The 18,920-nt window shown below is 35.9% G+C and overlaps 1 protein-coding gene across 1 annotated transcript in view; it reads right to left on the minus strand.

The window, feature by feature from the left end:
• Positions 1 to 10,893, minus strand: part of LOC107192867 (paired mesoderm homeobox protein 2B) — a 39,473-nt gene extending 28,580 nt beyond the window's left edge. The window contains exon 1 of the mRNA XM_015582215.1: positions 10,809 to 10,893. Within this exon, the coding sequence (XP_015437701.1) occupies positions 10,809 to 10,893 (85 nt within the window). The remainder of the gene's footprint in view (positions 1 to 10,808) is intronic.
• Positions 10,894 to 18,920: the final 8,027 nt, after the last annotated feature.

An 18,920-nucleotide genomic window follows, 5' to 3' on the forward strand; every position in this document is an offset into this window, starting at 1 on the left:
CCACGATTCATGTTGTTGTATTCATCGGGAAAAAAAATCTTTTAACAAAATGGCAGCTATGTAAAGCAAAAGTTCGTTCAAATTGCAACTTTTTCAGACGATAAAAAGAAACTATTGCAGATATTGACATAATGATAGTTAACATGATAAATAGACGTCCATCTTTTACATATGTTAAAGCCGAGGTAGATTGGTTAACTTATGACCCAGATAGCACATGACGCCTAATGACGCCTTAAAGACGGCTTAAAGGCGCCTTAGAATTAAAATAGGCTTAAAATGGGCGTCTTCAATGCATCATGTGCAATCTAGGTGTGGCTTCTCTCTTAAAATCTATAAGTAGCACCAACCAAGTATGGTAAAATTCTTAGGTTGGCTCCATAAACAATTGAGCAAAGTGACAGAAAAATCGGTATGTATCACTTCACGAACAACCCTTGTAAGTCAATGTAAACTGACAGGAATCACGATACATTTTCTATTGACTTCACTGTTCTCAATAATTGCATCGACGATATAATTTTTCATGCAGATAAACCAAATAGAATTCACATAAAGATAATATTTACGCAAAAATTGCATTTTGACATTATTTGAAAACTTGTATTTAACCCTTCCGCCCCTATAGCTGTCTTCCGTTAGCTATTAAATACGAGGGTTTAAACGTGTTTGTCTTTGGATTGTTTTTACGTGAATTTCATTTGCTGAAAAATGATATTTTCAATGAACCAATTAAAACAGTGAAGGAACTAAAGAGCGTATAGTGATTCCTGCCTGTCGACATTGCCGTAGTGCATAATTACAACTTGGCTGACGCTGCAGTAGTGAAAGGGTTATAGCCTGCGGACTAGCAGCACGTGTCCTTATGCAGAAATATAATAAAACCATAAACTTCTAAACTATCAATAATTATGGCGAGATGTATTCTACAACTGTCAAAAAAAGTAATCTTAAAAATTGTTTTACAGTTGAACTTCTGTCATTGTTACTTCTCCAATGACACAAAACCCTTTACTAATATTTTCTGATCCCCCTACCCCAAAATTACTCAGTTAACCAGTTCCAATAAAAAAGAATAAGCCTCCAGATCCACCTCGATGTTAACATCGCAAAAAACGTCTTAATAACTGTTTCACAGTTACATTTCTACCGTCATTACACTCTCCAATTACATGAAACCATTTATGAATATTTCCCACCGCCCACAAAAGTACTCCGCTAACCGGTTCCGATAAAAAAGAATGTGCATCCAGATAAAAAGACATCTTGATAACTATTTTACAATTCAATGTCTATCGTTACTACTTCTCCAATTACACGAAACCATTTACTAATATCTCCTTCCCTACATAAAATTACTCAGTTGACCCGTTCCGATAAAAAGGAATAACCCTCCAGGTTTACCTCGACGTTAACACAACGCGAGGATGGATCTTGCAGGAGGCTCCGTGGAAAAAACTAGGCGTAGAACGAAATCTAATGACACCCCGACCGTTACTAATGACACTAACAAGGTAGTTAGATGTAAGAGTGTACGTCGGTGGGTTCGGAGCCGGACCGTGGACCGAGTGAACCCACTTACCGACTTATCACGTAGTTACCTAATCTGTTTATCCCAACGGGGGGTGAAAGGAGGACGATGCTGTGACCGGGGCGGGGAGAAACTGGAAGGGTACATGGACGTCCCTGAGGACACCCCTTCCCCGTCCCTTTTGCGCTAGATCAACTAGCAAGCGTCACTTCGACGCACATGTGCGGACTTACACACCACAAGGGCAAAGTATGGGGGATCAGGGGTTTGCGATTAAACCCTCCGTCTGCGGACACCTGGGTCTCCTGTGACCCATGATTTTAGGCAGACTTAATAATCACTTCAATGATACTCCGAAACTATTATGGTGATTCATAATTGAGCCGTTCGAAAGCCAAAATAACTAACTCCACTTTTTGAATTTCTGTCAAATTGTAACGCCAAAACACTTGATTGGTGCTTAACTTTTCATATTTTTATATTTTTGTGGAGGTAATCATTTGGACCTATCAACAGGTCAATTATTGATGCACTCCGCAGTGTTGGTGATTTTTACACTTTCCCAGAATCCCTAAATTGATTGACTGAGATCTTCGCGAGATAATTAGCTACCACTATATCTGCCCTTTCGGAGTACCACTAAATCATATTATATTCATTATATATTCTTTGTTCTTTTTCTGTGTTGCAAATGCCTCTAAAATGGGCAAACAGAATTGACTGATAAATGATGTTTATGAATCACTCTGATAGTTCATACAGAAGGATGAATGAGTCTATGGTCCCGTAAACAATTTTATTATTAAAAGAAGAAACATCAGAAGAATTGATGAATACAGACTGTTCTGCAGAAAAGGAATCAGATAGTGAATAGGACATATTCTAACACTTTGTTTAATATTAATGCTCCATTTTTCACTCAATTCCTGCACCAGATTTCTGATAACTGGGCTGTGGATGTTTATGATAATTCAAAGTTTTAAATACTAATTTATGACCACCAGATTTAGACAGAATTTTATTTCTTGTACTAAAGGTTTTAGTATGTTAATAATAACAGAAATAGAATTAAATTTAAACAAAGTCATAGTTCTACTGAGTATTGGAGGCTAGGAGATGCTATAAGTGCATAAACGTCCTCAGTCTGGTGATGATGAAGGTTGCAGAATTTTTTCCCACGCATTTTAGGGAAATATTAATTATCTAACATATAATAAACAACCTTAGACCTTGTGTTACATAAAATTATGGAAACATTATATAATTTCAGTAACATTTATTTCAGTAAATGTTATCCGATTGCGACCATAGTTTTTACTATGACAACATTCTGATGCATTGATGATAACATTCAGAACGTTATAAATAATAAGAGACTGACATAAAAGTTGCAAGTAGAGCGGAGATTTTATGCAACTACAGCATAAACAATTGTTTAAGTATTGATGACAAAGTGCAATTTTTGTAGCACCTGACTATCAAAATACTTTTTTAAAAAATCGGCTGCTATTTCAAGTGGAAACTGCATGTTCCGCCAGTGCAACACCCCTTTTTGGTGGAATAATTCCTACCTTAAGAAGTCCTCCAAATTCAATTTCATTCTTATAGACATTCATTCATTTTGTTTGTCTGGTATCATCATTTTTTCCAATACGTAATAGAACAAGTTGATGTATGTATAATGAAAAGATTTTGTAAGATCCAAAAAAAAAATTATCTTTTAAATTAGACCTACACTTAAAATTATCTTCTTGTTTTCAAGCCACTGTATAGATTTAATATCAATAGTAATTAAAAAGCCGAAACTGTACGTTGCATGTAAAAATGAAACATTATTGTGTAAAGTCACGGAGAATTAACTTTCAATTCCTGTCTGATAGGTTCTCTGTGCAGTAGCGTGGCCTCGTTCGTTTTTCAATTCAATATTCAAACACCGTGTCTTAATCCACGATAAACGCACGCATGAGTTTACGTGTAATTTTAAGTGGAAATGCAGGTATCTTTGACTATAAAGGGAATGATAAATGCGTATTAAAAACATAATTTCAATTTGCGCCGGAGAAATCAATATTTTATTTAAACTGTATTTCGCGTCTAGATAGAAGGGGCACTTACACGTCCCTGAGGATACTGGCTTCACCCCCCTCCTCCGGCCCCTCTACACGTACGTTCCCCATTCGATTATCTACCTACCACATGTATCTCATTGAGGCTCATAATATGCAATAAAGTGAGCATATACATCGGTGACTCGATGAACCGTGTTTGGAAAGTATAAAGGAAACTAGAACCACCATTCGTTGTTTAAGTTTATAAAACAGTATAGGAAAATAATTTTATGTTTCGTGGTTTTTTGTATCATTCTTCTGAAAGTAGATATGTAAATTACCGTAAAGTAGAATTGGTAGTTGTCGATGTTTTAGTCAATTTTTGAGTACTAAAAATAAATAAGCAAGCTCCTTATAGAGAAAACTTTTCCGCAGAAAAGAAGATGCAATAATAAATACAAAAAAAAAACAAAAATATTCAAAATGGACTATCGAAGTATTTTATTTAAAGATTTATGTAACAATTTACCTAATTGACATGCATTTTCTTTTTAATTTACTTAAAACATTTTGTTGGTAAAAAGCAGATGCAATCATTGAATCGACGACTCAATTAATATCAGAAGCCTCAAGCATCTATATTTATTAACGATTATCAAACAATGGTATGCAAAGTATAATACTACACTGTACAATTTATAAAAAAAGTATATGCAAAAGCTACAAAAATATCAAAGAAAATCTGAAAATATTGAAACGAAACATTACGAGCACCCTACGAATGTTTTTGCAAATATAGGGCTGTTTTGGACTAATTTATAAAGATTGGAGTTAAATAAAAATTTGTTCGAGTTATTAAGGTTCCCCTATAATGTTCGACAGAAATTGAAATCCTCACTGCATACAGTTCTTACTGTTGAGGTTTCCGGGTGTAAGCTGTATCCTTGTGGAATTATTTTCTCAATGTTTCGCAAGAATTGCAAGTAGCTTCATCCGGGGGTTGAATGATACACTGATACTGGTCTGTGGCGCTCCACTAATATTTTATTTATTTATTTATTTATTAACGGGATAAATACTCTTTAGTACAAAATTATGATAACAAGAGAAGGGCGTATATAAAAAGGAAAATAAATGATAAAGTAATATTAATTATTGACAATGCAAAGAAACGAATTCTTTAACGCTGGTGGAGAGTAACTGAAATATACTGAAGACACATTTCTAATATATTTCAAGAAACATTTCTAATTGTTTAACTGACTATTTATAGCATACACGATTGACTAAAACTCGGTACAGTCAAATTTTTAACAAACTGAAGTGAGAATTTTACTTTCTGTCGAACCTTATAGGGAAACCTTAATAAGCCAAACAAATTTCTATTTGACTGAAATCTTTATAAATTAATCCACAAGAGCCTATATTTGCATAAACATCCACAGTCTAAAAATGAGTCGCACCAAAAACTACGAGATAATGCAAAAAAAAATCGTTTTTCCGACCATCTACACTAGAGTACCCTCTTAAGGGGTCATGACTAGTCAGCAAGCCAAAAAAAGACGACCTTTGAAGTTTTTTTTTTAACTAATCGACTTTTTTGTAAGACTAATACTTCATTCAAAAATGCATATATTGTGCACCTTATTGTAGCCTTTTTGTACCAAAATATCAAAAAATTAAGGCGCTTTGCGGTGAGCACGATTTATCGAAGCAGGGCGTTCTGAAATTACACATTCAAAAAGACTCTGTTAATATATGATTGTATTTAATAGGTGAACGAAGAATTTTTGTTCCTAATGAGAACTCTTTTTCAATTCACGAAAAACGAAAAGTTAAGCATCGAAAAACCCTATATTTGCGTTCAACGTCTGCCATTCTGTCCACAATCAATTTCTTAAAAAACCTTTCGTTCGCTTACCAAATAAAATCATATATTACCAGAATCTTTCTAAATTTTTAATTTCAGCTCATCCAATTTCGAGAAATCGTGCTCAGCACAAAGCGCCTTATATTTTAATATTTTGGTACAAAAAACTACAATAAGTCTTTTATGCATAAAAATATATCATTATGCATAAGCATATTGATTTATTATATATTTATATAATCTATATATATTTATATAATAAATCAATGTATACATTTTTGAATAAAGTATTAATTGTAAAAACAAATCTATTAGTTTCTTTAAAAAAATTCCCAAATATAATCTTTCTTGGCGTGCTGACTATGGGGCATGACCTGTCAAGGACTATCCAAATTCACCCAATAACTATAAAGAATAATTCTAAATAATAGCTTTCGTCGATACGATAAAAATCAAGCATGAAAATCGACATTGCTGTGTAAACCAGCATGGAATTTCCTCAAACGGAGGTTAACGTCATCCGATAGAAAACGAGATTCAACTTGGAAAGCGATCGGTGAATAGGCAGGCGAGCCGCCCGTCGAAGTTCCGAAGAGGCGACTCGGCACCGCCGCCGTCGGGACGCGGTTTAACCGGAAGTTGGTTCGAAGTGCAAATTAAGTTTAGCGGCCGTCCAGTTTGTAGCGTCCACTTTGCGTAACTCGGTCTAGTCGGTAATGTAACTTCATCGATGTGTTCCGCCAGAGCAAGTGCCGGTACAATCAATCTCCCTTTTCTCTCTTCCTCCCCCGTTTTCTCCGGCAAACTACCCACCCCGTACACACCTTTTGTAGCCGGTTTTATTTCATTCTATCGCGATCCCTTTCTGTTCCCGTGTTTCCAGGTTCTGATCGTTGTGGATGCAAAATGGAAGCGTTAAATTGTTTTTTTTTTCTTTTTTGGTAATGGAAAGAAAAATAGATCTTCATTTCTTTTTATGGAATGCAAAGTGATCTAGAGTATAGAAATCTTTTTTGGATTTAAATGATACCATACATTGCTTTAAATATATATTTATATACTTATGAAATAACGTAGAATATGGGATAGAGAGTTAGTCTAAATCTTACTCGAATTTGGGTGGTATTGTGGATAGGCTTTTTGGTTTATCTATAGTATGCGATAGACGATTGTTTTAAATCTTTCTTGGATTTAGGTGATATTGTAAATTATTCTAAACATCTATTTTGATACTTAGAAAATAACATATGCTATAAGATAGACAATTATTTTAAATATTTCTTGGATTCTACGATATCACGGAATGCTTTAACTATTTGTATTTGTTCTTAATAAATGCTCTGCAATATGAGATTGGCAATCATTTAAAACCTTTTTTAGATTTACATGATAGCCGGCATTGTTTTTCACATACATTTTTGTAACTATAAGCATGTACAGGGTGTTTTTAAAAATGTGGACATTTTTTGAGTAACTATTCTGTAAATTAAAATAATAAAACCAAGTTTCTGTGCACATGTAATGAGTAAAACCATTATTTGCACACTCAGGTTTCTTGTGGTAAACGTATTGAACACAACGAAAAATATATACCGATGAATAACATGTTTAAAAATTTAGTACATGATTGAAGTATATGAAGATAATGTAAGGCAACAGAAATTTTAATACAATAATGTAAGAATCCATAGAATCATTTTAAAAAAGGGTATATGCAAATAATACTTTTACCCCCTGTACAGTTGAAAAGGCTTGACTTTTCCTATCACAAATTCTTCTTTTGTCCACGAAACAACCATAAACTCCTGAAAAAGGATAACCACCATAGTGTAGCAAGACTATAGTGGTTTTAAGAGTTACCCTAATTTACTCATATACTTCAACTCATAAAAATACTATTAAACACTTACCTTTCACGTACAACTGTTGTTTGAAACTACATCCTCTCTTTTGAACACCCATATCCAGAGGAGTTCCCGCACAAAACACTAGTACAGACACAAAAGCACAAGAAAACTAACAGAAATACAAGTACACGAAGAGACATAAAGGAAACAAATGTACAGACGAAACTAGTGTGATATAATGGAAAGACTGAAGTGAATATACTGTCCGAACATTCTGAGAGTTTATGCACTGTGTTTGAAACGATTCTTCGTCGAGGCGACCTGCACGGATATTCGTAGCAAACTGAACATATTATATGACTTCAAGACAATTAGAGGTGACTTTCTGAAATGGTTATTTAAAAGTCTGTACCTTATCCAACGAGTTGAATCAGCGACTATAAACAAAGGGACGTGATGACCATTTAGGTGGGACAGGGACAGAGATCGTTACCAGCCAATACCTGGGCTTAGCACGTGAATTTTTTTGTTATTTTTCTCTTTAGAAACTTTTAGAAGCTTAGTGGCTAATTTGTGCCAGGTAGAACGGACCTGTGACTTCCTAGGGCTAATATATGTATACATATATGTACGTACGTCGGGGTTTTATTCCCATTGGTTCTCAATACAAACTTTCAAATAATTTGTTTTTTATTATTGTATAATGTTTGTATATTTATTGTGGAACACCTGAGTGTGCATGTATACTCACTGCGTACATGTAAACATTTTTCGTAATTTTAATACTTATATATGTATAATTGTCTTTTCAAAAATGGCACACTTATAGTAACCTCCAGTATGTGCAGTACGATGCCTATGTTTAATGAACAGTAAAGTTATAATCTTTTTTAAAGTCGTACACCATATTTTTACTTTTGAATATTAAATATATAAATTGTTGAAATTATTAGCTTTCACTGTAAATTCTGGTTCTATAGAAATTCGATTTTATTTTCAAGGAGCAGTCTAGACATATATTATCTTTTAAATCCTACTTGAACATATTTACAAATTGTATAAATTGATAATGAACTAACAAATAAACTAGAATTATTGAAACTATTTTTAGGAGTACTCTTATTGTCGATCGAAGCTTTACAGTAAACTATAAGAGAATATCCTTACCCTGTTCGATATAACATGTTATTATTGGTTATAACAAGTCAAATTGTATTGGAATATTATACTTATATACCTAATATTTTTTCATTTTCGTATAGTGAAAATAATTCAGAAAATTGCATCAGGCGTTTGACAGTTTTTCATGATATAGTTCGTTTTAAAGTCTACTTTGCAGCGGTCAGAATGAAATTGGGGGAGAATGGCGAGGGTGAAAATAGATGAGAAAATGTAAGATTATGGGCGGAATCAAATTTTTCTTGGAGAGGTAAATCGGGGCGAAACGGTACCCTAGGGAAGTTTGTAATCGTGTCGCCGGATGATGTAGGGGGATTCTGATAGCTGAGCATGTTTGTAGACTCGATTATTATACTGTATGATGTGTAATGGAATCACCGATTTTACATTGTATATTACCATTAATCCTCCATGATTCATAAAGCAATTGCTACTTTTTACTACCATTAATTTCCTACGTGACATTCTGTGCAAACTCGATTGATTGAGGGAGAGAATTGCTTCAAAAAAGTCACTGTTAAAGTGCCACGATTCATCTGGATAAATATTCCTGAATGAAATGAACACTAATTAACCCCTTAACGTGCACGCTCGAGTTAACTCGAGCACCATAGAATTTTATGTTGTCATATTGTTCGTGCTTCAATAAACACGAACAATAAAAAATAATCTGTATACAAAAAGAATTATTGCATCACTGTTTGCATAATTTAACCTAATTTTTCGTAAGTCTAAAATATCGTGATTGTTCATCTATACCCATCGATAAATACAAGCGTCGAGAGAGCGGCTTTTCAAAAGTTTGCTTTATTTACGACTGTTATTATTTCAGCAATCAGTTTCATTCATTGTGGTTCTAATACAGAATGAGATAAAAATTTTAATTTTGTGTTGTCCTTCGAACCGATTTAGTTATTGTGCCTTCATTTCACGTATATGTATAACACAAAGAAGTAAAATTAATGTTTCTAATTAAATATAATATTTCTTGTCCCCATATGTGTGAGTATTGTACAAAAATGTGTTCAAGTAATGATATCAGCAAATAAAAGAAATTGATTTTTTTACGATATTCTTTTCAAAAAAAGAGCACGTTAAGGGGTTAAATGGATATTTAATATTGTTGACAACACTGAATATAATTAGTATTTTCTCTCCGATGTGCAAAGTTAATAAGAATACGTTTATTTCATGCCTGAAATAATGTTTTAACTCTAACTCTTTTTTATTTCACGTTTAGTAGCGCAAGTGTCCAGTGATTTATGGACGAGAGTGTACGTGTACGCCAACGGTGGAAAATTTCGTGCCACTGTGAACTGCACTTTCAGTGATGAACCACAACGTTTAACCTCTTGAGGGATATTGTGTACCACACATGTGTACGTTTAGTTTCTTTTTCATTTAAGCATGATTCCAAATGATATAATAAACATCGTTGCGAATAAGTGCCCATTAAGAAATTCCTCACCCAAAAAATAAAGATATCCTGCCAATTGATTTTCATTAATATTCATTAATATATTTTAACTCACGCTTAATAGACGTGGCAGCCGACGACCGGGTCACACGTGACCCATAACAGATACTACATAAAAATGTTATTAGGTTGAGCTATAAATAACATCCGTTGTAGTTTTTTAAATTTATGTCAATTCAAGGCATCTTACAATGAATATCAATTTATGCAACATTCCTCATTACCTGTAAACTTAATAATTGATGTTCAATTTAACACTAGAACTACGAAACCCGTCAAAATGACGGATTCCAGATGTTTTATTTTACAATTATTGAAATCGTAGAGATACTTCCATCGGAATTCATGTTAACCTTCAATTTCTTATACAATTTATATTATAGTATACTAAGCTATATTGCATTATATGTATATTACACGTATTAATACATTACACAATTTCACTCAGCATACATTCAATGCTGGTAGTTCTAGTGTTAACTAATCCTATGCCCATTGCTATCCAATTGTTATTTCATAATTGACTTAATACGTATGACAGAAGTTATTTGTAACTCGACCTAATACATTCATTTATAAAAATTTATAAACAAATAATATAAAACTTGCATTTTTATAGAAATTGATTTTTGTTCATTCATCAGACACATCCTCATTCGAACAAAGTGACCCAGCCATCGTTATGCGAGGGTTAAGTAAATAGCTGAAAAAAAAGAAAAACTGTTTTTCTTTCTACTCCTAATGAATCCGTCCCTGAAGAGGTTAAGAGGTTAATAAGAGGAAGAAAATATAAAATCTCGTAGAACGTAGCATAAAATTTCCACTGTCGATCAACGGAACAAATCGTCTAACTTACAGGGGTGAGTAGCGGTGAAGGGGTACTCAAGGGTGGGCGGTAATCGTGGCGTTGGGAGACCCGGGGGGCAGTGGTAGCAGAACATGCCCCCAGCCCTGGCCACCGTGCCACCCCCCGGCCCCCCACCACCGCCGACTCCGGGCACCTGCGGCTGGCTCGTCTGCTGTTGTTGTTGCTGCTGCTGTTGCTGCTGCGACTGCTGATGGTGCGGGTGGTGGTGGTTATTGTTGGGTTGATGGGTGTGAACAGTTCCAATCTGCAACCAGACGTGTTTTGCGTTATGAATCATGTTTCTGGGGAAATTAATTAGAGACTATTACGACCACGCTTAGAAGATTCTCGTGTGTACTTCTGACGATGAGTGAGTCACTCAGAGATGAAAGAATTAATTCGTTGATTATAATTGTCCCCCGATAGATTCTATTGGAGTGACTTGTCGTTTAATTTTATTGTTTGCCCAACTGACGACTGGTTTAGTTAAATAGAATCTTAATCTCGTATTGTAAGCATATATTTTTGTTTTCCTTTAAATCTCGGAAGGTGTCTGGGTCTATTTTGATCCAAAATGCCAGAAACTTCATGCACTATTCCTGTAAGTACAGAAGCTAACTGATATTCGTATTAGCTTTTAAATGAGAAAACCAGCGACATTTGAAGAAATCCGTTCCAAAACACATCTAAAGACAGACGGACATATTTATACCCAGTGGCCGTCGTCTATTCAATGATCAGAAACGTTTGAATTCGAGGGTTAATTCACTGCATTTAGGATAATATGAAACTATATGAGGAGAAGTGACGTAGATTTTAATAATTTTTTTAAAAATGTGTTGTCGTCAACGTGTTTCGAGTGGAGTCGAAGGTAGAATTCCTGGCCCTATTTTGCTTTCGAAGGATTTCTGATAGAGACTTAGGCTATGTGCGGATCTGAAAGAGAAGGCGTGAAACTAAACAGCCCTAATGTCACAGAATATCTGCGGATAACGTTGGGTCCTTCAGCTATCGACTGTCGTAGGTTTGTTAATGTGAGACAAATGAGAGAAAGCTGGGAATAGTGAGTAGGCCGAGGTTGCATTGTCTTAAAGGTAAGGACATTGTTTTTGGAGGATCTGGTCACGATCTAGGGAAGGTAAGGGTACCTTCTGGTGAAAGGAATGTGTTAAATCGCACTGCACTTACCCCAGAATCTTTGGTAAATACAGTTCTTATTAAAAATCCAAGCGTTGGTAGAAAGTTTCTAACATATATTCATAAGTAGTTAAAAAATTGTGAAGGGAGATTCAGAAGTAACATTTAAAGATTTGAAAAGTCACTGAAGTGAATTTTTGCATGTATTTATTCAGTTTTTTTTATCATTTTTCACTCAATAAACCATATTTCATATAAATTTTCTGACTAAACATCCATAGATTGTCTGCAAATAATTTATTACGACACTAGTTTAAATGTAGGTAGAGTATAATATAAATTCAATAGCTAATAAACAATTATGTATTATCATATATAGGGTGATTCTTTTGCTGCGCAAATTCGAAGATCGTGATTGTTTGGAACGACACGACTTTTGGTTTGCGCAGCAAAAGGATCACCCTGTATAATATTAAAAAATTGTGTATTTTAAGAAGGCCCATCTAGTTTCCTGTTCTTATTTTATGCGTAATGTATTCAAGTTTCGTTGTCTAATAACAACGAAACACGAGAAACAATTTGAGAATTTTTAAGAATTTCGACTAATTGTAATGGAGGCTCATAATTAAATACGTTTAGAATAGATGATTTAAGTTAACAATAAATTCAGAGAAATTGGGGAGATATTTGTTTATTTCATTTAATGGTCACCATTATATAACCACCCCATATAATTTTATTTTAAAGAAGCTCTACTGTCAGCTAATGATTACAATCGACCATACAGTAGAAAAGGCTAGTTACAGTCAGACATGCCAACTACAAATACATATATTCTGATTAAGAGTAAAATTGAATTAATTGAATGTAAATTTCTTTAACAGTCTATGAACTAAATTGTTGTCAATTAAACTGTATAGAAATTATTACATCATGGAGTCCAAGTAACTAAATATTCTTTACATTAAAAATCCTCATCTCCATACAATAATTGACAGTGAATGAAATGAGAAATGTATATATATTTGTAGGAATATCGTTCTTAACCCGATAACACCGAACATGACTTTCTCGTAACCCTTGGTTATAACGATATATTACATACTAGTAAAGTTAATCAAAGGACGTATATGACGATTTTATAACATATGAAAAGAAAAGTAAACCTATCAATTTCTAGATGTGTTTTAGAATTTATATGTTTATAATATAAAACTGAAGCATCAAGAAGATTTTTCCTTAAAATAAAAATTCAGGCGTTATATGATTAAACTATGTCATACTAATAAACGTTGACCTGCGTATCCGCCACAAATCTACCGAAAAAACAATAAACAACAAACTTCCATCGAAACGGTCAAAAAAATTCAAAAACCAAAATCTCCTTCAAATCGGCCACGGTTCAACCGTCTCCAAATACGCGACCGGAAATCCAAAGACCATCGTTGGTGTCCGTGTCGCTCAAACGATTCCTCGCCCAACTCCCCCCCCCCCCCCCCCCAATGAAAACTACGTGCATACGTAAAGCGAAACCCGAGCCGGTAATTCGTCGTCGTGGAAGGTCAGGCCGGCCGAAAACGAAAATTGCCTGAATTTCGTTAAGTTTGGCAGCAATTACTTTTGATACCCGACACGCGGCCGTAATTGCGTTGGGCCAAGCAGAAGCAGTAGAGGGGTAATAATTCGCTAATATCAATTTCAAATTTCAATTAGTATCATCTCGACGTCTGCTCCGCCCCTTCGGAGCTTCTCGCCCCGTTCGTCCTCCCCCTCCGCCCCTTTCCAGTATCCCGTGGACCCCCAGAAGAGCACGGGCATGATCTAAAATTCAATTTGTCCCTTGTAGCGGAGCCGCAAAGGGTGAAGAGAGAGAGAGAGAGGCGGAAGACGAAGAAGACCAAGTTCAGTGCAGGGGGGTAGAAGGGGGTAGCCAGGGTTGGCGTCGGAGAGGAGGGGGTAGGAAGCGAGGAGAACGTGGAATCGCGCGGAGACGAAAGGGGGGAGAAGAGGGGTGTGTGGGAGCACGGTTAGAATACACCGAGTTTAAAGCCACTCGCGTGCACGCCGTTATGTAACCAGAGATACGACCCTGTAGGCACGCGCATGCGCCCGACACGCCGATCCATTATAAATTGATAACTGCGCCCGTTTATTAAGTTCCACGACCGATGGCTGCTTAGGCAAAGAGCCCTCCACGCTCCTCGCCGATACGTGCATTATTTATTTACAAGAGTTTACAATCCCTCTAATGGAGATCGGCGTAATCGGCCGCCCATACACGCTTGCTCTACCCTTCCCTTCGCCCTCGATCCACCAATCCCACCCTCCGTACTCCGCCGTGATCGTGAACGGCGCCCACCCCTGTCGCGCATCCTCTTAATCGTGTTTCACCCCGCTTTCGAAAATCCGCGTGTCGCCGCCGCGCCGCTCGGGTAAATCGGAAGTAACCGGGGCAGCGGTGGACGTTACATAGGTGTATTTCATGGGGGGGGGGGTCACGATTGTGGGGGTTGGGGATGATTCCGAGAAGAACGGTCTCGAAGTTAGTTGTACGTTTCTGGACAGAGGAATTTGGGCATGTGCTGAGAATGTGATTTGGAGTGATGCATTTTAGATGATCGTTAGTTGACTGTTAGGAGAATATGGTATAGAGGGTTTTTATAAAAATGTGGGACACTTTTGCAGGGTGAATTCTGTATGTCAAACTAATAAGGTAACATACTGAAGTAACAATTGCCGATTTTTATGCAACTATGTGAGATAATAGTTTTCGTGAAAATAGTGAACACATTTTTTTAGCTGTTCTTATCCACGTCGACGGGATGAACACAGCATTCAAAATTAGGGATGTAAAATGTATTTGGTTGAATATCTCAGAAACTATTAGAGGTAGAAAAACGGTTCGAACTGCAATACAGTGATTCTTTGATAAGTGCGAGACGAACAACTGCATTATTTCCAGCACTGCGGGGCTCCCCTTCTGGAACCAATGAAAACAGAGTAAACGGAAATTAAACAGAGGCTCGGCATCGTGCAAGAAACAAATTTATGGGGGGCTGAAAACATTTCCGCCTTGTCATGAATGCTCCGAAGCGGACCCGAGTACGTCGCACTCATCGAGACATTACCGTATTGTGTTCTTTTCATAAGAAATCCAGCTATATGACTGGATTTAAGAATAATCCATTTGTTTAAACAATACATTTAAAAAATAGCACTCTTTTTTATTTTTTTGGATGAAATGTTAGTTCATTTTCTACCCAAATATAAAATACTTATATTTGAAGTTTTCTTTCATTTTCTGCAGGATGACGTATAATCAAATAGATAATACGCTTTTACGCAAGACAAATGTTTTGGAAGACGAACATCAAGACTAATGAAATTGCGTATTTCGTTATAATTAGACGGCGGATTTTTATGCAAATATAGATTTTTATTCTCCACTTTACAACTGACATTAAACAGAAGTTCCTTTACTTCACTAAGGATGCCTCTATTAGATTCCTAATAAAACAAAATATTTTTGTATACTGACATTTAAACAATCATATATGCTACAAATATATAAAATCTACAGACTAATCATAACTAATTACGACATCGAGTCATTAGATGTCCCAATAATACAGTAAGCATTCTCCAATGACGTAATACCTGAACCATCAAACATCAACAGGACGTATTATAACTAATTATGAAACGTCGACTCAATAATATTTTAATAAACTGCGGATTTTGTGCATTTATAGCCAATAGAACTCTGTAAATTACAATAATGGACAAAACTTCCATCAGATGCAACGAAGTTTCTATTTTATTCTTAACCCCAGAAGATATTTAAGGGAAGAAAAAAACTCCTACTATGGTTCGTGTCTTCCAGAATTACCTTACAAAATGTTATTTTGCATAAAGATCCGTAGTCTGTACATTAAACATGCACCAGTCACAAAATTCATCTGAACCGCCACAAATCAGTAGGAAGTGATCAACACAATAATGCAGCAAGTAGTCACCAATCACAAAATAGCATAAGCGTCACAAATCAACAACAAGTATTACAAACAATTGCGAAATGAACTCAAAGATACTGTAGATATCCACCAATCGCATAATAACCGAACCGTCCCAAAGCAACAGGAAGTACTATTGTAACTAATTACGGAATTAACTCACCAGACGCCTCAATAACAGAGTAACTAATCACCAGTCACAAAATACCTGATAAATCACCAATTAACGGGAAGTATTATAGTAATCAATAACGAAATGAAATCATTAGATGCCGCAATAATACCTAGAGTACTCATTCACCCATTATAAAATACCCAAACCGTCACAAGGCACCAGAAACTATCATAGCAACTAATTACGAAAGTAACTCACCAGACGACTCAATAACAGAGTAACTATTAACCAATCACAAAATACTTGACACGTCACCAATCAACAGGAAGTATTATGGTAACTAATACCAAAATGAACTGAACAGATACCCGAATAATACAAACTCACCAATCACAAAATACCCAAACCATCAAAAATCAAAAAGGATCGTCCGAATTCAAGAACCCTTGTGGTAACCATCGCGAGAGCCAGTGACACCAATAAAAGGATTAGTCAATTCGTCGCGACTTAAAGAGGGCCGAATCACCAGACCAACCAACCCCCCTTGCAAAAAGAAAACGATCTCTCCCTCGCAGGGTTCCGTGGCAGTCGTGGAGTTAGACGCGTAATGACGGAACATACGCGCCGACATAAGGGGCGAAATGTAGCGAGGCTAATCCGCGACTGGTCCCCGAGGGTGTCCCCCGAGCCGAGTACCCAAGAGAAGGGGGAGGGGGGAGTTATGGCAGGTCTTTGGCCCCTGAGCTAGAAGGGGGCATACGCGACCCCACGTGCTCTATCGCCCCCCCCCCCACCAAAATAAACCGGCATGCGGTCCGGGGGCTGTATTTGCGGTGTTCAACCAGCCGGGCGAAACGTTATGCCAGTGTTTTATTGTGCGGCGGTCCGACTATACCCCGCCGCAACGGGGAAAGGGGATTGTGGGGGGCCTCGAGTGGAATGGTGTTTACAGATCGGCACACGCACCGTGGATTTCTTACACGCTCGTTATACACACGATGTTCTTGTTGTTCCTGTGATCGCGTAATCGACCGTCCAGAATGGTTAAGCGGGAATGGAATTCGAATCGGAGGAATGTTTGTGATTGATTCGATTGTAAGTGTGAGTGGATTTCGGGGGGTGAAATCTGGGACGGTGGATTGTTTTTGGAATTACCATGGGGTTTTTGGATTTTTGTACTGGGCTTTAATTAATTTTATTACGATTGAGACGGTTTTGGGGTAGAATTCGGGGTTGTTATTTGTTTTTTGGATTAAACTGGTAATGATTGTAATGCGGCCTTTGTTATGCCGCAAAAAAGAGTATACCTACATTACCACTTGAAAGCAGTTAAGTAAATACAATGTTAAAAAATCAAGTTTCAGATTTTTTTATCGCAAAAGCATATAGGGTACATATCCCGATTACTATCAGTGTCCCAAATACTGTTACTTTCTTTATGTTACTTAAAAAAACGTAAGGAATAAAGAATTGTGTACAAACAATTTTATTATTACATTGGAACTCTGATTTACAGAAAAACAAAGAAATACATTTACTTGTATGTACCTGGTGTTTAGAAACTAACATTAAAAAATAAAAGAGCAATTTGAGCATCAAAAACGCGATTACGTAAGTAAAATCCGGTTTTAATGGGGATGAGTCAGTCAGGACTTTTGCTTTTATACATATACAGGGTGGGGTAATAGCTATGTCCACTTTGAATATTGCCGTTATTTGTAATAATATGAAAAAATGCTATATACAAAACTTATACGGTATAGAGGGGGGCATATTGTTACACAAACATTTTCTGCGTGGGTGAAGGCATAGAGATTTCAAGGTCATTTCTATTTTTTTAATGGAAGGCTATGTTTTTTTTATCGCGATGTGATAGCCGGTGTTGAGACGACTTCAGCGAGCTATCATTAAAGGTCATGCAAGGTCAAATGTGGTAGTAAAATAAACTTTCTTACATTACAGGAGATGCTCGACATGGTGACCGTTTGCGTCAATGCAAAGTTGCAATCTTCGTATCGCTGCATCACGTGCATATCTTATCGTTTCTAAACTTATTTTCTAATACATATCTTATCTAACACATTTTTGTCTCATTAAATGACCTGTATTTTAAATGACTTCCAATCAAATTCCGGGCAATCTATTTAGTAGTTCCTTAAAATATTCTTTCGCTAATTTTTCCTATTCTGGTTTAACATACACCCAGAATTGTGTATCAAACACATACGCGCACATATAACAGAACAGGCATGCAAGCAGAATATTACAAAATAAAAAATATTTCAAAAATGTCATCAGGAAAATGATTTTCTTCTGCAGACTGGTTAAAAGATGAAATATACTTTTCATATAGATTCTGGCTGTCTATTAGACATTGATTCTACTTGTAATAAGCAGTGTTTGCATTATGTATTGATGTTTCATCCACCTTATTATTTTCTCGTAAATACTATCTAAAAATTTGCATGCATATTTTCCATTTATTTTTTCACCTAATACTTTCGTCTAGGTTATACTATCACTTATGGACCTATTATACTATACATATACATTGTGTTCTAGATATTGCAATTTACTGACGGATATTCTTTGAATGCATGATTAAACTGTAATTATTGTTACTGACGTAAATTCGATTAACTTCATGCCTATAAATGAATATTTACTATGTAATACTAATTTTTGATTATGTATTCTTTTTGTCTATATAATGCATAGTATGATAAGATAATTCCGGTCAGAATTTCATTTCAGTAGTACTGGACATCTAATAAATTTAATTCATGTGTGATTAAGAGAATAGAATGGATCTACTTAAATATCATTTCCGTTGATCCTTTAGTGCTGTACTATTAT

Source organism: Dufourea novaeangliae, unplaced genomic scaffold (assembly GCF_001272555.1).
Source record: "Dufourea novaeangliae isolate 0120121106 unplaced genomic scaffold, ASM127255v1 scaffold443, whole genome shotgun sequence".
NCBI lineage: Eukaryota > Metazoa > Arthropoda > Insecta > Hymenoptera > Halictidae > Dufourea > Dufourea novaeangliae.